The 22,483-nt window shown below is 38.5% G+C and overlaps 1 protein-coding gene across 1 annotated transcript in view; it reads right to left on the bottom strand.

The window, feature by feature from the left end:
* Positions 1–1,234: 1,234 nt before the first annotated feature.
* Positions 1,235–22,483, bottom strand: part of SLC5A8 (solute carrier family 5 member 8) — a 63,412-nt gene continuing 42,163 nt past the window's right edge. Inside the window, exons 11-15 of the mRNA XM_079935853.1 lie at positions 13,271–13,357; positions 11,005–11,210; positions 6,223–6,326; positions 2,809–2,888; positions 1,235–2,551 (exon numbers count right to left, since the gene is read on the bottom strand). Of these exons, the coding sequence (XP_079791979.1) occupies positions 2,426–2,551; positions 2,809–2,888; positions 6,223–6,326; positions 11,005–11,210; positions 13,271–13,357 (603 nt within the window). The 3' untranslated portion in view covers positions 1,235–2,425. The remainder of the gene's footprint in view (positions 2,552–2,808; positions 2,889–6,222; positions 6,327–11,004; positions 11,211–13,270; positions 13,358–22,483) is intronic.

The raw sequence follows: 22,483 nt of genomic DNA, 5'->3' as shown, positions 1-22,483 counted from the left end.
GTTAAGTTCCATCATTAGAAGAGATTAAGGATAAATTCAAGGTCATACAACTTATTAGTGGCAAAAGAAATAGGTAACTTATGTGACTTTTCCCTCCCATTAGAATTGTTGTGATTCAAAATAATTAAGACCATTAGATTTTTAAATTTACATTAACATTTTACCTTTATTTGGTTTAACCCAAAGATTTAGATAAGATAAATAATTTTTAATAATTAATAGTAACATTACTTTGATTTCTTAAGATAGAAATCTGGTACTCTCATGTGTTATAAAAGTAAAATAGCGACAATTCCTAATGTCACAAAGACAGATTTTCCTAAAAGCAAGTGGACAAGAATGGAAGTGTTATATCTCTCATTAAGAATATAGGGCTTCCCTGGTGGCGCAGTGGTTGAGAGTCCGCCTGCCGATGCCGGGGACACGGGTTCGTGCCCCGGTCCGGGAAGATCCCACATGCCGCGGAGCAGCTGGGCCCGTGAGCCATGGCCGCTGAGCCTGCGCGTCCGGAGCCTGTGCTCCACAACGGGAGAGGCCACAACAGTGAGAGGCCTGCGTACTGCAAAAAAAAAAAAAGAATATATTCCATAACTCCTTGGCAGTCAGAAAAGAGAAAAGATTATTTAAATAATCTGATTTTGATTTCCAAAATTGAAGGAAAGTACACACATGTGCATTAGAATTACTAAATAAATAACAATTGTTCAAATCACACTCATATAAAACAAATAAGATTATATCTTCCTACTCATTAAAAAATCATAGGAAGAGTTACAAAGTTTGATGGATGCTTACAAATATGTTGATTAAAAAATAACAACTATACACATAGAAAATATGTGAATATATCATTAATTTAAATGTATAAATCTCTTTGCTTTAGATTAATGCTATTTATTTTTTATTAATGTTTCTTAATAACATGAATAAAACATTAACATTAAAAACATTTCTTAATGTTTTTAATTGCCAACCTCTGTACAGCATGCTCACCTAAATATCAGACAATAAGCAAAAATTATTTAATCATAAAATATTTTAATGTACCTAAATATTTCACACATTATTATTTTAAAAGTGTGATGCTTAAAAAAAACCCTTCTAAACAGTATCTAATGTGTGAACTGTAGAAAAAAAATAAGTTATTGATGAAAGCCTGTAACCAAAGTCTTAGCTAGAAATGTAGGAAAATAAAATAAACTTTGAGATTACTACTTAAAATTTTAAAGCATGGAACATAGCATATATCCAGTAATTCTGGAACACTAAACAAAAATAGTAGTATTTGCCTATGTAATTTAGCTCATCAACCAGGTGGATACCTTGGAATTCAATATGTCTAAGCAAATGTACATTTAAATTTAAATCATTGCAAATTAGTTGACATTCAGCTTCATAGCATCCAATGGAATCATCTAATTCCACAGAGCTTACCCATTTTTAATTGTGTAAATGTTCGTGGATCACCAAATCTGTAAGTACCTAGCTGCAAGTACTTTGGTCAGTATAAGGCTCATGGGAGTCTATATTTATAGGCCAAGACACAGTGAACCAGGATCTGGGGTAGCATGATTCACATTGGGTGTCTCAAGACAACACAAGCCCAAGGCAATAGAGTGAACAGGAAATCAGGAAGGCAAAGGTAATATGTGCAACAAAACCAAAGTTAGTGGCTGAGAAACCAGGAATCCAGATAAGAACCAGAGTCTAAGAAAGGCAATATGAACAGCCAATGGCCAGGAACTCTAGTTAACAAGCAAAAAGGCACAAGAGATGCATAGCACCAAAAAGACCTTGACCGTTGGGCCCATGTTCTGTCCCAAACAGGATGCTTCTTGATTACCACCCTTCCGAGCCAGAATCAATTCCAAGATTAAACGTGCCCTGGGCTGACAGGGGTTGATGAGAAGCAAAGATCGAGACAGCACAGACCTGTCACTTCATCGCTCCCTAAGAACAGAGTACGCGGTAGGAGGGAGAAAGGTCCTTTTCAATATTAATTATGATTTCGGCAGACTCCAAAATATATGCTAGCACCAAATGCAGGGAAATATTTTTAATGATGCCCTAATTTAAGAATATGCTTTTGACCATCGAGTATGTGTGTATATGTGTGTATTAGCTTTTCAGCACATATGTAGTCACAACTTTCAAAACTTTCACAACTTGCACAACTACAGCTTCACTGATATAATAGTAGAGATAGAGGAAAATACTGATGCTGAAACTCTTACATTCAGAGTAGCATCAATTAATGAGTATAGAAAGTAAAAGTCAAAATTTGCTTTAACAAAAATGTATCCCCCCCCAAAGTTCCCCCAAAACACTCATGATAGGACAAAAAAAAATCTAAACCTGATCCAATTATCTTAAAAAACATATAAAACTGGGACACTGTTTAAGATAATTTAGCATCACAGCTGCTTCACAAACGAGTCCCATTGATCTTGCCACTTTGATCTGTGCAGTTCAATTCAATATGGTTGAAGCCAGGATTATCAGTTCCATCATCTTCTATTGGATGAGATTTATAGTCTAAAACTTGCTTCTTCTAAAAGAAAATGTTAACATGGTGATTAGAAAAAAGAAACTGTTCGTTCAACTCTAAATAATTGTTATTACTACTTTTCTTTCTCTAAATCAGCTTCATAGTCTATTGAGGCAGAGATAAACAACAGAAATAAATCATTTAAAAAAGGAAGGCAAATACCTTCCTTGTCCAAAAGAAAGTCTGAGGAGTAACCAGTATTCTGTCCTGGTGACAAAAGCACAGTCTTACTAATTTAAGGAAAAAGAAAGCCAACTCACTTTCTTAAAAATGTCAAAATTGGATAAAAAGTCCTCTTTGGTTAGTAGGAATCTGGGGTCTATGTTTTGTTTTCTTCCTCCTGAAAAACATACGTTATTTACATTGTTAAAAAGATATCTGTAACTACCCAGCGACGGACCATGATACACACATTTAACTTGGGCACATTCACTTCTATGCACTTATAAAACACAAAGAGAAAGAGTCTTTTAAATAGTGCTGGAGACTTAGCCTACCATTTCTCTTCCCTCAGTCAGTCTCAGATTCTGCAAGCCTGTCAGTGATACATATGAGTCTAGTGTTTAAAGATAAATAAGGTGATTGTTAAATGCAAGCCAACGGTCTCATCTGGTATCAACTAGGGAAGAGTCATCTGGCCCAATACTGGTAGGAAAACTGGTTTAAATGCATCCTTCATGATCTACCAATAAAATATCAAACCTCTGCTTGATGGAGTTGCCCTTCCCCAGTTTAGTGGCTATGAATGTGTGAAGAAATGCAGGAAATTATGAATTGTTGGATAAATTATTTAAATGAAAACCAGTATGATGATAGGTGTCTGATCCAAATTCTCTTCCCTAAAGTTTTGCTCTACAAAAATTATTCTTTGGCTCGGTATTTTATTTGTGAATCAGAGAGGAGGTTTTAAAACTGTGTATCTCAAAGAGTTGTTCTCCAACTACCTCTATCCAAATCACCTAGGAGACGTACCGAACATGCAGATTCCTGGATTGCAACCTGGACTGACCCAATTAGAACCTCTGTGGGTGGAGCCACTGAGTCCTGATTTTTACCAAATTTCCAAGGTGATTCTTCTACCCTCTAAAGTTTGAGAAACACCATTTTAGTTTAAATACTAGATTTTTCATTAAGGGAACCTCTGTTGTTCAGGAGATGGGTTCAACCTTAAATTAATTCATTCAATATCGTTGAGTGCCTACCATGTTCTAGAGACTCTACCAGGTGCTGGAGAGACAGAGATGAATAAAATAATCACTGCACTCATAGCTCATAGTCTAGGTAGGAAAATATTTACCCCACTTTACCAGTGAAGAGACACATTCATGGTGCACCATCTGTGATTAGGTAAAGCTGAAATGCCAACCAAGTCTGTTTGGCCTGAATTCCTACATATTCCTAGTATCCTACAGTAGATCTTTAAATATATTTCCCAAGGAGCATCAGGATTTTATGCTTCTAGACTTTTTTTGCAAGGTTCTCACTGATGGTATGAAGTAGGAATAAGTTATATATGAGATTAATGAAGTTGAAGTGTTTTTTAATCACTGGATGCCTGTTCACCTTCACTTTTTAAAGCAAAAGATAAAGCTGTAGAAGGGTATCAGAATCAAAGTATTTAAGGGGGGGAAAAGGAGCACTCAGAGGGAGTACTCGGACACTGCCATTTTTTTAAGGGAAAAAAAAAAGGGTTGAAAAAGGACCAAAGGTCAAATAGGAAAAGGAGATTGGTTAGGTGTGTTCCAGATCTGAACAGTTGGGTTATTGGTGAGAAAAGTTTAAGATCTGTCTTAAAATATATCACAACAGATAAGAGAGTAAACCTACTGTGCTGGAAATTTTACTTACGAGAAAAAGCGTAGTCCTTTTTGAAACGAAAGAGAATAGTTTAAACAACTGTTTGAGAGGTAACAAATAGCTACAAACGTTATTATAAGTTTACAATAATTATAAATTGTAATGTCTAAATTATAATTATATAATGTTAATATAATCATTGATACAATTATATTAATATCACCACTAATTATTAATATAATTTATTAATTATAAATACACATCCTGTGATATAAGTATCACAGAAGTTTCAAAGACAGTGCTATCCAGGTCCCAAAAAACAATGAGAGACGGTAGAATTCTATAAAGTAGCACCGTGCTGGTAGACTTACAGCATAAAGCAAACAAAGACATCAGGCATACTTGGACAAATTATAGGATTTCTGACGAGTCATAACACACTGGATAAAGAAGGCAGGGGAGCTGCCTCCCCCTGCCTGGTTGCTCTGCATGTGTATGTGTGAGGAAACGTAGGAAATGAGGGAGCCCAGCACTCCTCCCTAACTCCACACTACGGCCCTGCTCCAAGCCACCGTGATTGCTCACGTGGGCTACTGCAATAGCCTCTACCTGCCCTCCTTCCCTTACAGAGTATTCTCAAAACTGAATCAGAGCACTCCTTTGAAAATTACTGGAGAAGTCATTTTAAAAATAACCCATGTAGTAAACCTAAGAGACACAGAGATGGAAAGTAGGAGAGAAAAGATAAGAAAATCAGAAGGACTGTCCAAGTTTAAAACATATGACTAACAGGAGTTTCCAGAAAGAGAAAACAGAAAATGGCAGGAAATTACAAAAGAAATAATATAGGAAAGTGCCCTAGAACTGCAGGACACGGGTCTTCAGATTGAAACCCTCCTGAGAGGCTAGGGCAAGGCAGTCATTGTGAAATGGGTCACATGCGAACGGGCAGCAGGCAGCAGGGCACTGGTATTCTCAACAGCAACAAGGCAAGTCGAAGAGAAGTAACACAGCCTCCAGGAACAAGAAAGTTACTCTCAACCTAGGATTCTCTACTCAAATTATCAGCAATTATCAAGCATAAGGAGGAATTAAAGACTTTTTTTTTTTTCAGCTATGCAATGTTTCCAAGATCTCTTGTCCACCCTTTCTCAAGAATGTGCTATAGGATGTGCCCCATTCAGTTGAGGGTGTAAACAAGAATTAGGAGTAATGGGATACAGGCAGCAGGGAATCCAACACTGGAGGGAGACCAAGAGAATTCACAGAACGAGGACAAAATGAAGTCCCAGGTAACAGTTCTATAGCAATCCCAGAGAGCTGTGTATGCTATATTATTGGTTTGATTTCTTTTAAAAATTATTCTTTTAAAGGTTATGAACATCTGAGAAAGGCTTCACACTATGTTTAGATATCAAGATCATAATTATTATTCCTTACATGTGTATACTTCTTTACAAAGCGTCAGTGCAGGACAATGAGACGATCATGGCACAGAGCTATTGTAATGGTATGTGTAAAATCCCTAGCACTGTAGTAGCTATACACAATTTCTTCAAGCCTTTTATTTTTTATCTTACAGAGACCTGTGAGATAGGCAGGTCAATTATTATCCTCATTTTATACATAGGATAGCTAAGGCTCAGAGTAGCTATGTAGTAGCTATAAGTTCTTTCAGCTAATAAATGGCATAGCAAAGATTCAAATTGAGGTGGGTCTTCTGTTTTCAAGACCAGGCCATAAAATTTCCCATGAGTAAGATGGAACAAATAATTAAACTAGTTGTTAGGACTATAGTAAAATAACATAAATACGTATAAAACAGATATAGTAAAAACTAATGTAACGGTAATACAGCAATACTAATGTTTAGTTACCTGTTGATAAGCTGATAAGCATTCCCACAAATAACGTTACCAAAGTTCCAACAGTACTGAAGTATAGATATGATAAAGAATACCAGTTATCCATCAGTGGAGTCCTAAGAGAGAGCGAAAGCATAACCGTAAGATTTCATGCATGCTACTAGCAGCTAACAGTATGTGTCAATAAACCTCATGGCAAAGTCAAAATATAATATTTAATCATGTTTTTAACGTCCACATCTGCTGTTCCAATTTTATCTTACTGGATCAGGAATTAAAAGTATGACTTAATCTTAACCACATACTAGAATACTAAATGTCCATGTTTATTCATTCAACTCTGCTTTGTGTCCCAGGTACTGTTCTTGTTATTGGAAAGTCTGCCATAAAAAAGCTGGATAAGGTTGTTCCTGCCCTCAGAAAGTTTACATTCTAATAGAGAAATGTAATGAACAAGTAAACAAATTAATGAACATCATAATTCCCACTGGTGGAAAGTATATAAGGAAAATGAAACAAGGTAATGTGACATTAACAGGGTAGAAAAAAGGAACTACACTACAAGGAGTGGTCAGGGAAAGTCTTTGTGAAGAAGAGACATTTGAACTGAGATCTGAATAACAAAAGTTCTTGAGAAAGCATTCCACAGAGAGGTAAACACCAGCAGACGGTAGCATAACGAACAAGATATAGAATGGTACAAGATGAGCTAGAGGTCTTTTCGTAGGACTTGGATGAGTTTGGACCTTACTCTCTGGATAGCGGCACACATTGCAGTATTTTTATTATTTTATTTTTATTTTTTAAATTTACATTTTATTAGAGTTGATGTGTAATATTATATGTTACAGGTGTACAATATAGTGATTCATAAGTTTTAAAGGTTATACTCCATTTATATTCATTATAAAATATTGGCTATACTCCCCATGTTATACAATGTATCCTTGTAGCTTATTTTATACCTAGTAGTTTGTACCTCCTAATCCCCTACCCCTATATTGCCCCTCTCCCCCTTCCCTCTCCCCACTGGCAACCACCAGTATGTTCTCTATATCTGTGAATCTGCTTCTTTTTTGTTATAGTCACTAGTATGTTATGTTTTTTAGATTCCACATATAAGTGATATCATACAGTATCTGTCTTTGTCTGACCTATTTCACTTCCATTTGCAGCAACATGGATCAACTTGGAGGGCACATTGCAGTATTTTAAGTGGAGGAGTGACATGACCTGATCTGCTTCTAAAACAATTGCTCTAAGATTCCACTTTCAGCTTTGATAGAGTAGACCCACCATCCTGCCAAGAACAAAATATGAAAACTGGGAAATGGGAGGAGGCAGGTTTTTGAAGACCTCAGAGAGATCATGGCAGTTAGAACTTGAGAAGCCAACATCCCAGAAAGAAGGGAAAAATAGAGGTGAGCTAGTTAAATTAAGATAATGTGATATATTGGGCCAAAGACAAACAAAATAGAACCGAATAGAAAACTGAAAAACAGACCCACAGAAAAATAGACATTTGGTTTATGTCAAAGTTGCCACTGCATTGCAAAGTGGGGTAAAAGGAGGCTCTGTTCAATAAATGGTGCTTGGTTAACAGAATATCCATATGGGTCATTTTTAAGTCGTTTGTCATTTACAGACAGTTCTGGGTGTACTCTGATGCTTTCGCAAAAATGTTCCTATAAAAGGGTTTCATCTTCAAGGAATTCATGGAAAAGACTCTGACAGGTACAGGTTTCTGGTAACTGGCTATACTGCTGAACTGAATGAATAAGCATTTTCAGAACTCTAATGGAAGACTGATGAATTCATAAAAGTGCTAACAAAAGATCAAGATGAAAATAATTAATTACATGGGACTGAGTGAATTGATGAGGATGATAATAATTTTTGTGACTTTCTGTTTGAATAAAAAAAAAAATCCCACAAGGACTCAGAGGCAAAAAATATACAAATCAATTTTCACTGCAAAGTGAAGGAGCTGTTACAGTGGAGGATTACTGGACTGAATGTCAGTATTATGACATAGTATGAGTGTGTTTCGTGTTTGGTAATTGCAATCATTGTTGCTTTTGTTGTGGCCATCCATTTACAATGCTTGGTGTCAGTTTATTTATCTCTTGTAAAAATAAAATACAGTGTGTGTGTGTGAGTTATGAAAAAAAACAACAAAAAAAACGGTTCTTCTAGTCCAAAAAAAAAGAATATCCATATGGGAAAAAATGAATCTTGATCACTTGAAATCAATTCTGAAGTGGATTACATTTCCCAAGTGGAAATGGTGAACAAGAAAGCTTTCAAATAAAAAAATAGAGGAATAGCTTTATGACCTCAGGGTAGGCAAAGATTTCTTAAATGGAATTCACGAAGGACTAACCATATAGGAAAAGACTGATAAGTTGAACTCAATTAAAATTAAGAAATTCTGACCACTAAAAAGCATCACTAAGAGAGCAAAAAGGCAAGCCAGAGAGTGGGAGAAAAATATTTTCAAAACTTATCTTGTATTTAGAATATATCAAGAAATCCTAAATAAATAAGAAAAGGACAGAGTACCCATTTAAAAATGGACCAAAGATTTCAACAGACAAGCCACAAAAGTAGTTACACGAATGGCCAATAAACATGTAAAAAGGTATTGAACTTCATTAATCATAAGGGAAATGCAAGTTAAAAGCACAACAAGCTACCAATATGTACCCATCAAGTACTAGAAACTTAAATAAAAACTGAATCTGGGTAATTGAACCCCAATACCTAGGCAAACAAAACGTATCTTACTTCACCTTTAGCTGTGCGTTCATTCCCCTTGGACTCTAGCCATACTGAACTATGCATGATTTCCTAAGATGCCATGTGGCTTCAGGCCTTCATGCCTCTGCATATGTTGCCTTCGTTCTGCAACATACACTCCATCTTCCTTTTGTTCCCACTGCCCAATCCTGTTCACCTGAGTAACTCCAGTTCATGGAATACTTCTCTAAGAAGCATCTTCCACCCAGGAAGAGTTAGGCTCTTCCTCCTCCTGGATCCCATGAGAGCCTATGAATACTACTGTTCACAACATTGTTTAATTGTTTATTCTCTTGTTCAACTTCTCTTCTGGTCGCTTTCTGTGACAAGAATAACTTTCCAGGCCTTCTCCTCTAGCCAACTTCTGCATTCTTCAAGTATTCGTAGATCTTGAAGTCTGTGCTAATCTACACTCCAACTTTGTTTATAATCATTCTTTTAACAAATACTTTCAACTATTTATTAGCTAGTTATTATACTTATCATGCGTACTGAGTTCCTTGTTTTGTGTATAGTGGCATGTTCTCTCCAGCTAGATTATAATTGCCTGGAAGGCAGGAACCACGGTGGATGGGAGGGGAAGACTGTCTATGGATATTACATAAATGGTTAGCCCAGTGCCGGATGCATAGTTCATGCTCAAAAATTCTTGTTTATTAGCTGAGTTATTTTATAAATAAGCTAACATATAAAAGTGATTGTTATGGTACCAGGCACATAGTAAACCTCAGCTAATTTATTTGACCTCAGCTAATTTATTTGTTTCAGAAATCCGAATAACCAATTTGCCTTACTCTTTTAAATTGAAAGAGACATTTACATAATCAGGACAAATGCTAAGCAAAATTGTAAAACAAAAAGCACGACTTCAACGTCCTCCTACTTACACTTAATTAATAATTGCTCCCTTTTTCACTCTCTAATGACTTCCTGACTACCCCCCCCAACATTAGTGCATTCATGCTTATCCGGACTACTCACTGTATTTCTGTGCACCCCTCTCACCACAGCACCCCACCTAGTCAAACCTTCCCCCATATATGCCTCAGGCTCTGGAACTATCTTTTCTCTCTACCCATGCAGAGTTTACCAGCCTTGAACTCCCACTGACAAGTGTTCTCACTGCTGAATTCCCTCTGGGACATAAATCACCAATGATGTTTATATGTATGGTCACATTCCTTCTCTCAGGAGTGTGTCCATTTTAAGACGGAGATGCCATGTCTTGTCTCTAATGGAATGATTCCCCAATGGTTTCATTCTAGGCAAGCTGGAGCTGGGGCAATACTTTAGGGGAAGTGGCCTCGTCTTTGTATTCCTTGAATGTATCCATGCGTTTTGTGGATATATATCAATACATCTCCACTAAGGGGAGTCTTGCCCTCACATCCACTGTGCGGTGAAATAGTGATACAAAAAAAGGTCTACATCATTTCATTAAATCAGACAATATCAATATCCAGAAGCTCAAAAATGTACTGCATAACTGAAAACTCTAGCAGGAAGATCACCGCTGTGACTTATTGCCAACGCTCTAAAGATATGGCATCTTTAAAACTGAACAAATAGCAATTACCCAACATATTTAGATAAACTGTAGCTTTTAGCTGGTAAAGGCTATACTTCAAAAACTATATATGCAATGTGTCTTTTAGCATTTTAATTTTCATTTTAAAGGTTTTTCAGTGTACAGAGGCATTTTTTCATTCAACTGGAGCCAGTATTTATTAGCATTTACCCATAAAAGAATTTTTTTTTGTTACTATTCAAGTCTCCTCTGCATCTGTAGGTGAGGTAGACGTTTCTATTGAAACTAAGAAAATATGGCATTTTTTGCTATTTCTGAACAAAATATCATAGCCAGAAAGCCACATGGGCTCTCCCCATTTCAGAATTAGGCAAAATCACAGCACTGAAGGCAAGAAAAGCAACTGGGGTTCTCTACCTGTCACACACATTTTAAAAAATACAACAGTATAAAGCTCAGTTCAGTACCTTTCAACGTTGTACACTTGAAAAGCACTGGTAGAAAATGGCACTTCTGTGGTTGTCATCCAATCTGTCCCATTGTATGTGCTGTTACAGCCGTAGGTTTCAAGGCTTAATGGCATAGTTCTCTCAGGAAGTGGAGGATAAAGTTGAGCTCCAATTCCGACCCACAAAGAAATGGTAAATCCAGCCAGCAGACCCACAAGTGCTCCCTGCAAAACAGGAGTACTTCTCAAAAAAAATAATACAGTTTGCTTTGAAATGGAAGTTAACGTTAGGAGCTTAAGCTCAACATGGTCCAAGCCAAATTTACCAGTCCCCTCCTAAAACTCTTTTCCCCTGTAAGCTCCTTGCCTCTTGCCAAGAGCAGCATGGGTCCCTGGTCCCTCAGCCCAAAGCCCTGGGGTCTCTGGAACCCCCCCATATAATTCGTATCTCTATCTCGCCAATCACCAATTCCTGCCCATTTTTCTTTTCCTTTGTCTCATAATTCCATTCCTTCCACTCTGTTTCCATGGCCAGCACTCTGTTTTGGCCTCCTTGTCTCTTTACACCCAATAACTACAACAGTCATGCAGCTGACTTCGGGCCAACTGTTCCCTCTATTTTCATTTAATCCGTGAAAAAATGGCATGCCATCTGAGCAGCAACAGACACGAAGAAGAAAACATCCACAGAATTTATTCCTATACATAGCAACATGCATGTCTGTAACTGTACTGCAGGAAAATTAGGGGAAAATAGCCAGCTGTTTTCACAAATGACTGCAAGGGTACATTACATACAACCAAACCATCTCTAGAGATAAGTGGAGATTTCCTCTCTGAAGACATTTGGTTTCCCAGTCTTTGGAAGACGTTGGGTTCCCCTGCCTGCTTTTCACCAGTAATCCAAGTAGTTTTGATCAGTCAGTCAGTCCTTGAATGATTTAAGCCCTAGTTCCAAATGATGGAGATGAAAGCAAATCTTGAGCTGGGAAGCGCCTTCCTCTGTGGTGAAATTTCTCCCCTTTCTTTAAGAATAATGATCAGATATGACGACAGGAATAACAGTTCTTACTTCCCCTTCTAAGGGCGTGTTGGACCTAGTCAGCTATAGCATTTCTGGAGGCAACTCGTGGTGGAAATAAAAGTCAAAAATCAAAAGTCAGTCTTCTTTTAATATTTCAGGCGCTCAACAAACCACTATGCATTTCATAATGCAAAGAATCCCATCAAAGCTTCAACATTCTGAGGTGGACACAAACTGCTCTCTTTCATTTTGATTAATTTCTGCCAAACTAGCTTTTCATATGACACTTTGTTGAGAGTTAGTGCTAACAATAATAACGATGATAATAGCCCTTATTATATCTGCCTTACCAATTCCTAAGGCCTCATGAGGAAAATGGAATTCTAAATGTACAGGCATAGTTCTGCAGTTGTTCCCCATCTGTCTGAAACAACCGCACATACATTACCAGCTTTCCCTGAACTTCAGCTTACAGCAGGACTGAACGAGTGGAGTTCCTCCTGCATTTCAGAGAAGTAATTTCAATTTCACTTATTCTAAACAAAACTTGGCCTCAAAGCACAGATATGTCTGTGTAGAAGAAATGAGCTATTACCTCTTTCTGAATACAATTCCCAGTTATAATCACTCCTTTGGGTCTAAAACCATGTTGGTGGAGCTACATCTTTAAATATCAGGAGTGTAAATTTTCTGACCAAAGTGCTGAAGATTTTATCCTATTTCTTCTCTTCACTGTACTCCGGCTAGTCAGGTATCCTCAGCTCTACTGCCCTGAAATCTTGCATATCTGAGCCTGTCGATCTCCTTTAAATCCTAGTGATTAATTTTCAAGAACGGCAAAAAAGTAGATGCGTACAAAATGTTTTTCCTTTAGTTATATAATATTCATAATATATATTGCAGTATATATTATGTATCATATTGTATATTGTTTCATAATATATATCCTTTAGTTATGCTATATAATACTCTATAATATATTGTATTTATAAATATCATGTTATTATATAATTTAATTGTATGATATTCATAATATATATTATTCTGGTAGTTTCCATTTAGTTTCACACATGCAGGGTCCCAATGCATAGTACGTTCATTGTGTATCCCAGCAAAGTCAACATGAGTAATTTAAGACATCCAGACAGGTCACTGATGACAAATATCAAAGGAACCATATCTTTACAATTGAGAAAAAATTATAGAGGCGCTACTGCAGTTGGAAAAGTAGGCTTTACACATATTCATTTTTAATACTTACTATTGAGTTGGCAAAGGGAACCAAAATCCCCAAAGCAAATAAGCCCAGAAGTGGTCCCCCAACCATGCCAAATATGCTGAGTGCGGCCTACAAAAATAATAAAAAGTCATCAATTAGCAATCTCAAATCCAAAGTTAAAATGCTTTAATGTAAGTTCATCAGGATGAGGATTTAAAGTATTCAGCCTCCTCCTGACATTCATGGCAGCCTTGCCATTGACAAAGAGAACTTCTTCTCAGTCGCAAGTTCCATCAGTTCATTCAAGTACCCTCAATAAGAAAAGCAAAATGCAAAGAGGTTAGAGAATCATGAGACAAGAGGGACACGACTCCTCCTGGTATTGTTCTTGTAGATATTAATAATCAACCACATCACTTCTTTGTGCCTTGGTAGTCTCAAAATCCCCTGCAAAAGCAGATTGTGGATAAGTACAGCTAAGAGACCAGAGGTGGCAATGAAACCCAGTGCTCTCCTTGATTTCCTAAGGATAGAACTAGAATGAGAAGTATGGTTAAAAAAAAGATTGGGGGGAATCGGGAAGATGGCGGAAGAGTAAGACACGGAGATCACCTTCCTCCCCACAGGTACACCAGAAATACATCTACACGTGGAACAACTCCTACAGAACACCTACTGAACGCTGGCAGAAGACCTCACACCTGCCCAAAGGCAAGAAACTCCCCACGTACCTGGGTAGGGCAAAAGAAAAAAGAATAAACAGAGACAAAAGGATAGGGACGGGACCTGCACCAGTGGGCGGGAGCTGTGAAGGAGGAAAAGTTTCCACACACTAGGAAGCCCCTCGCCGGCGGAGACTGCGGGTGGCGGAGGGGGAAAGCTTCGGATCCGCGGAGGAGAGCACAGCAACAGGGGTGCGGAGGGCAAAGCGGAGAGATTCCCGCACAGAGGATCGGTGCCGACCGGCACTCACCAGCCCGAGAGGCTTGTCTGCTCACCCACCGGGGCGGGCGGGGCTGGGAGGCTTCGGTCGGAGCGCAGGGAGAGGACTGGTGTTGGCGGCGTGAACACAGCCTGAAGGGGGCTAGTGCGCCACGGCTAGCCGGGAGGGAGTCTGGGGAAAAGTCTGTAGCTGCCGAAGAGGCAAGAGACTTTTTCTTCCCTCTTTGTTTCCTGGTGCGCGAAGAGAGGGGATTAAGAGCGCTGCTTAAAGGAGCTCCAGAGACGGGCGCGAGCCGCGGCTTACAGCGCGGGCCCCAGAGAGAGGCATGAGACGCTAAGGCTGCTGCTGTCGCCACCAAGAAGCCTGTGTGCGAGCACAGGTCACTATCCACACCATCCCTCTCGGGAGCCTGTGCAGCTCGCCACTTCCAGGGTCCCGAGATCCAGGGACAACTTCCCTGGGAGAACGCACGGCGCGCCTCAGGCTGGTGCAACGTCACGCCGGCCTCTGCCGCCGCAGGCTCACCACGCATCCACACCCTCCCTCCCCCATGTCCTGAATGAGCCCCCGAAGCAGCTGCTCCTTTAACCCCGTCCTGTCTGAGCGAAGAACAGACGCCCTCCGGCAACCTACACGCAGAGGCACGGCCAAATCCAAAGCTGAGCCCCGGGAGCTGTGCGAACAAAGAAGAGAAAGGGAAATCTCTCCCAGCAGCCTCAGAAGCAGCGGATTAAAGCTCCACAATCAACTTGATGTGCCCTGCATCTGTGGAATACCTGAATAGACAATGAATCATCCCAAATTGAGGAGGTGGACTTTCAGAGCAAGATTTATTATTTTTTCCCATTTTCTTCTTTTTGTGAATGTGTATGCCTCTGTGTGAGATTTTGTCTGTATAGCATTGCTTTCACCATTTGTCCTAGGGTTCTATTTGTCTGGTTTTTTAAAAAAAATTTTTTTCTTAATAATTATTTTTTCTTTTAATAACTTTATTTTAATTTTTCCTTCCTTCCTTCCTCCCTTCCTTCCTTCCTTTCTTTCTTTCTTCTTTTTCTCCCTTTTACTCTGAGCTGGGTGGATGAAAGGCTCTTGGTGCTGCAGCCAGGAGTCACTGCTGTGCCTCTGAGGTAGGAGAGCCAACTTCAGGACACTGGTCCACAAGACACCTACAAGCTCCACATAATATCAAACGTGAAAATCTCCCAGAGATCTCCATCTCAACACCAGCACCCAGCTTCACTCAACGACCAGCAAGCTACAGTGCTGGACACCTCTATGCCAAACAACAAGCAAGACAGGAACACAACCCCACCCATTAGCAGAGAGGCTGCCCAAAATCATAATAAGTCCACAGACACCCCAAAATACATCTCCAGAGGTGGACCTGCCTACCAGAAAGACAAGATCCAGCCTCATCCACCAGAACACAGGCACTAGTCCCCTCAACCAGGAAGCCTACACAACCCACTGAACCAACTTTAGCCACTGGGGACAGACACCAAAAACAACGGGAACTACGAACCTGCAGCCTGCAAAAAGGAGACCCCAAACACAGTAAGATAAGCAAAATGAGAAGACAGAAAAACACACAGCAGATGAAGGAGCAAGATAAAAACCCACCAGACCTAACAAATGAAGAGGAAATAGGCAGTCTACCTGAAAAAGAATTCAGAATAATGATAGTAAAGATGATCCAAAATCTCGGAAATAGAATAGACAAAATGCAAGAAACATTTAACAAGGACCTAGAAGAACTAAAGATGAAACAAGCAATGATAAACAACACAATAAATGAAATTAAAAATACTCTAGATGGGATCAATAGCAGAATAACTGAGGCAAAAGAACGGATAAGTGAACTTGAAGATAAAATAGTGGAAATAACTACTGCAGAGCAGAATAAAGAAAACAGAATGAAAAGAACTGAGGACAGTCTCAGAGACCTCTGGGACAATATTAAATGCACCAACATTCGAATTATAGGGGTTCCAGAAGAAGAAGAGAAAAAGAAAGGGACTGAGAAAATATTTGAAGAGATTATAGTTGAAAACTTCCCTAATATGGGAAAGGAAATAGTTAATCAAGTCCAGGAAGCACAGAGAGTCCATACAGGATAAATCTAAGGAGAAACATGCCAAGACACATATTAATCAAACTGTCAAAAATTAACTACAAAGAAAACATATTAAAAGCAGCAAGGGGAAAATAACACACAAGGGAATCCCCATAAGGTTAACAGCTGATTTTTCAGCAGAAACTCTGCAAGCCAGAAGGGACTGGCAAGACATATTTAAAGTGGTGAAGGAGAAAAACCTACAACCAAGATTACTCTACCCAGCAAGGATGTCATTCAGATTTGATAGAGAAACTAAAACATTTACAGACAAGCAAAAGCTGAGAGAGTTCAGCACCACCAAATCAGCTTTACAACAAATGCTAAAGGAACTTCTCTAGGCAAGAAACACAAGAGAAGGAAAAGAACGACAATAACAAATGCAAAACAATTAAGAAAATGGGAATAGGAACATACATATCTATAATTACCTTAAATGTAAATGGATTAAATGCTCCCACCAAAAGACACAAACTGGCTGAATGGATACAAAAACAAGACCCATATATATGCTGTCTACAAGAGACCCACTTCAGACCTAAAGACACATACAGACTGAAAGTAAGGGGATGGAAAAAGATATTCCATGCATATGGAAACCAAAGGAAAGCTGGAGTAGCAATTCTCATATCAGACAAAATAGACGTTAAAATAAAGACTATTAGAAGAGACAAAGAAGGACACTATGTAATGATCAAGGGAACAATCCAAGAAGAAGATATAACAATTGTAAATATTTATGCACCCAACATAGGAGCACCTCAATACATAAGGCAAATACTAACAGCCATAAAAGGGGAAATCTACAGTAACACATTCATAGTAGGGGACTTTAACACCTTACTTTCACCAATGGACAGATCATCCAAAATGAAAATAAAAAAGGAAACACAAGCTTTAAATGATACATTAAACAAGATGGACTTAATTGATATTTATAGGACATTCCATCCAAAAACAACAGAATACACATTTTTCTCAAGTGCTCATGGAACATTCTCCAGGATAGATCATACCTTGGGTCACAAATCAAGCCTTGGTAAATTTAAGAAAATTGAAATCGTATCAAGTATCTTTTCTGAACACAACGCTATGAGACTAGATATCAATTACAGGAAAAGATCTGTAAAAAATACAAACACTTGGAGCCTAAACAATACACTACTTAATAACGAAGTGATCACTGAAGAAATCAAAGAGGAAATTAAAAAATACCTAGAAACATACGACAAAGGAAACATGACGACCCAAAACCTATGGGATGCAGCAAAAGCAGTTCTAAGAGGGAAGTTTATAGCAATACAATCCTACCTTAAGAAACAGGAAACATCTCGAATAAACAACCTAACCTTGCACCTAAAGCAATTAGAGAAAGAAGAACAAAAAACCCCAAAACTTAGCAGAAGGAAATTAATCATAAAAATCAGATGAGAAATAAATGAAAAAGAAATGAAGGAAACGATAGCAAAGATCAAAAAAACTAAAAGCTGGTTCTTTGAGAAGATAAACAAAATTGATAAACCATTAGCCAGACTCATCAAGAAAAAAAGGGAGAAGACTCAAATCAATAGAATTAGAAATGAAAAAGGAGAAGTAACAACTGACACTGCAGAAATACAAAAGATCATAAGAGAGTACCACAAGCAACTCTATGCCAATAAAATGGACAACCTGGAAGAAATGGACAAATTCTTAGAAATGCACAACCTGCCAAGACTGAATCAGGAAGAAATAGAAAATATGAACAGACCAATCACAAGCACTGAAATTGAAACTGTGATTAAAAATCTTCCAACAAACAAAATCCCAGGACCACATGGCTTCACAGGCAAATGCTATCAAACATTTAGAGAAGAACTAACACCCATCCTTCTCAAACTCTTCCAAAATATAGCAGAGGAAGGAACACTCGCAAACTCATTCTATGAGGCCACTATCACCCTGATACCAAAACCAGACAAGGATGTCACAAAGAAAGAAAACTACAGGCCAATATCGCTGATGAACATAGATGCAAAAATCCTCAACAAAATACTAGCAAACAGAATCCAACAGCACATTAAAAGGATCATACACCATGATCAAGTGGGGTTTATCCCAGAAATGCAAGGATTCTTCAATATACGCAAATCAATCAACGTGATACACCACATTAACAAATTGAAGGAAAAAACTATATGATCATCTCAATAGATGCAGAAAAAGCTTTCAACAAAATTCAACACCCATTTATGATAAAACCCTGCAGAAAGAAGGCACAGAGGGAACTTTCCTCAACATAATAAAGGCCATATATGACAAACCCACAGCCAACATCATCCTCAATGGTGAAAAACTGAAAGCATTTCCACTAAGATCAGGAACAAGACAAGGTTGCCCACTCTCAGCACTCTTATTCAACATACTTTTGGAAGTTTTAGCCACAGCAATCAGAGAAGAAAAGGAAATAAAAAGAATCCAAATCGGACAAGGAGAAGTAAAGCTGTCATTGTTTGCAGATGACATGATACTATATACAGAGAATCCTAAAGATGCTACCAGAAAACTAATATAGCTAATCAATGAATTTGGTAAAGTAGCAGGATACAAAATTAATGCTCAGAAATCTCTGGCATTCCTATACATTAATGATGAAAAATCTGAAAGTGAAATCAAGAAAACACTCCCATTTACCATTGCAACAAAAAGAATAAAATATCTAGGAATAAACCTACCTAAGGAGACAAAAGACCTGTATGCAGAAAATTATAAGACACTGATGAAAGAAATTAAAGATGATACAAACAGATGGAGAGATATACCATGTTCTTGGATTGGAAGAACCAACATTGTGAAAATGACTCTATTACCCAAAGCAATCTACAGATTCAATGCAATCCCTATGAAACTACCACTGGCATTTTTCACAGAACTAGAACAAAAAATTTCACAATTTGTATGGAAACACAAAAGACCCCAAACAGCCAAAGCAATCTTGAGAATGAAAAACGGAAGTGGAGGAATCAGACTCCCTGACTTCAGACTATACTACAAAGCTACAGTAATCAAGATAGTATGGTACTGGCACAAAAACAGAAAGATAGATCAATGGAACAGCATAGAAAGCCCAGAGATAAACCCACGCACATATGGTCACCTTATCTTTGATAAAGGAGGCAGGAATGTACAGTGGAGAAAGGACAGCCTCTTCAATAAGTGATGCTGGGAAACCTGGACAGGTACATGTAAAAGTATGAGATTAGATCACTCCCTAACACCATACACAAAAATAAGCCCCAAATGGATTAAAGACCTAAATGTAAGCCCAGACACTATCAGACTGTTAGAGGAAAACATAGGCAGAACACTCTATGACATAAATCACAGCAAGATCCTTTTTGACCCACCTCCTAGAGAAAGGGAAATAAAAACAAAAATAAACAAATGGGACCTAATGAAACTTAAAAGCTTTTGCATAGCAAAGGAAACCATAAACAAGACCAAAAGACAACCCTCAGAATGGGAGAAAATATTTGCAAACGAAGCAACTGAGAAAGGATTAATCTCCAAAATTTACAAGCAGCTCCTGCAGCTCAGTATGAAAAAAATAAAAAACCCAATCCAAAAATGGGCAGAAGACCTAAATAGACATTTCTCCAAAGAAGATATACAGACTGCCAACAAACACATGAAAGAATGCTCAACATCATTAATCATTAGAGAAATGCAAATCAAAACTACAGTGAGATATCATCTCACACCAGTCAGAATGGCCATCATCAAAAAATCTAGAAAGAATAAATGCTGGAGAGGATGTGGAGAAAAGGGAACACTCTTGCACTGCTGGTGGGAATGTGAATTGGTACAGCCACTGTGGAGAACAGTATGGAGGTTCCTTAAAAAACTACAAATAGAACTACCATATGACCCAGCAATCCTACTTCTGGGCATATACCCTGAGAAAACCATAATTCAAAAGGAGTCATGTACCAAAATGTTCATTGCAGCTCTATTTACAATAGCCAGGACATGGAAGTAACCGAAGTGTCCATCAACAGATGAATGGGCAAAGAAGATGTGGCACATATATACAATGGAATATTACTCAGCCATAAAAAGAAACGAAATTGAGCTATTTGTAATGAGTTGGATGGACCTAGAGTCTGTCATACAGAGTGAAGTAAGTCAGAAAGAGAAAGACAAATACCGTATGGTAACACATATATATGGAATTTAAGAAAAAAAATGTCATGAAGAACCTAGGAGTAAGACAGGAATAAAGATACAGACCTACTAGAGAATGGACTTGAGGATATGGGCAGGGGGAAGGGTAAGCTGTTACAAAGTGAGAGAGTGGCATGGACATATATACACTACCAAATGTAAAATAGATAGCTAGTGGGAAGCAGCCACATAGCACAGGGAGATCAGCTCAGTGCTTTGTGACCACCTAGAGGGGTGGGATAGGGAGGGTGGGAGGGAGGGAGACGCAAGAGGGAAGAGATATGGGAACATATGTATATGTATAACTGATTCATTTTTCTATAAAGCAGAAACTAACACACCATTGTAAAGCAATTATACTCCAATAAATATGTAAAAAAAAAAGATCAAATCATGTAGAAAGAGTTAAACCTTACTAATTGCAATCTTTGCTTTGATGTAGAGATGCGAAAATCATGATAGTGAAATAAAATGTACAGTATGAAGAATAGAGAAAGGCAAAATGCTGAAAATTTCAAGAGATGTGTGTTCCCAGTATTCAAAAGGCTAATTTTTGAAAGTGGACAGAACCGTAAAAGAAGTATCAGGGACACATCGGTTTGTCCACAGAGTAAAAGTGACGGATAGAACAGAATGAATAAATCAGAAAATATATATATATGCTCAAGAAAAATTTTAGAGCATACAGACTGCAGTCCTGGGTTAAAAAAGAAGCTTACCTCATGGGCTAGGGAAAGGAGTGAGGATATTATGACAGAGGAGAACTAGTGTTTGAGGAGGATATGGACTCAGGATACGATCCTAAGGAGTCATTTCACAGCATCTCTTGAACCAGAGTCCAGTAGGAAGGAAGGTAGACTTTATGCAAAATGTGAAAGAAGTCACTTGGTCCATGTAGTGGTCACTGCGACAGTGTGACCTAGAGCCAGTTTTGGAGATATAAGGAATATACCCCCCAAAATACCCATCTCAGGAAATAAGACCTTGGCTAGAGAGAAAGCAAGGAAGAGTTGCCTTGGAGCTATGATGACTCTCCTAGAATATCTCATTATCTATACTCAGGCCAGAGCTGGTATATGAAAAAGGGGAAATCAACCACAATAAGAACTATAAGTAATAATGCAGACTATGGAGGAAAGCACACAAACAGGAGTTTTGTTGGTTATGGCTTAGTTGTACCAGGTAAGCTTAGAGCTTCTGGACCTAATTCATTCACTCACTAATTCATATAATCAGAATGAGGTCACACTATTTTAACAACTGGTATGCCCTAAGCAACCACCAACCAGAAAGGACCCAAGTTGGGTCTGAAGCAGGAGCCTGGAGGACTTGCTGTGCCCAGCATTAACCTTCAAGTTTCTGGGTCCTGGTCCCAGAGTTGGAGCCCAGGTGGCCATGGAAGTTTCATGGACCACTTAGGTGTGATCAGATAAGTAGATATTTATGAACCAATACATAAATAGGTACATTCAACCTGAATTTGTAGAATGTCTACTTTGTTCTGGACACTGCAGTAGGCACCAAGTATTTGATACAGTATCAAAGAACAACGTCATAATCCTCACCTTCATGGAGTTATAAACTATTTAGTAAAACAGACATTAAATGAGTAACTGCAATAAAGTATTGTAATGGGGATGATACGAGAAATACAAGGTGCTCTGGGCACATTTGGTAGAGGGGAACTCAAACCTACCCAGGGAACAGAAAGGGCCTTTTTGAAAAATAATGTTTAAGTTGAAACTTGAAGAACAAATAAGACTTAGACAGTTGAAGGGTACTCCAGACAGTGGGAAGAGTCCATGCTGAGGCTTGGATGCTAAAAACTGTGAAGTCCACTCAAGATTCAGAAAGAAGAGGCTAGGGGACTTCCCTGGTGACGCAGTGGATAACACTCCACACTCCCAATGCAGGGGGCCCAGGTTTGATCCCTGGTCAGGGGACTAGATCCCACATGCATGCCACAACTAAGAGTTCGCATGCCACAACTAAGAAG

This window comes from Stenella coeruleoalba (assembly GCF_951394435.1).
Source record: "Stenella coeruleoalba genome assembly, chromosome: 11".
NCBI classification, from domain to species: Eukaryota; Metazoa; Chordata; class Mammalia; order Artiodactyla; family Delphinidae; genus Stenella; species Stenella coeruleoalba.
This window is presented reverse-complemented; position numbering and strand designations above follow the sequence as displayed.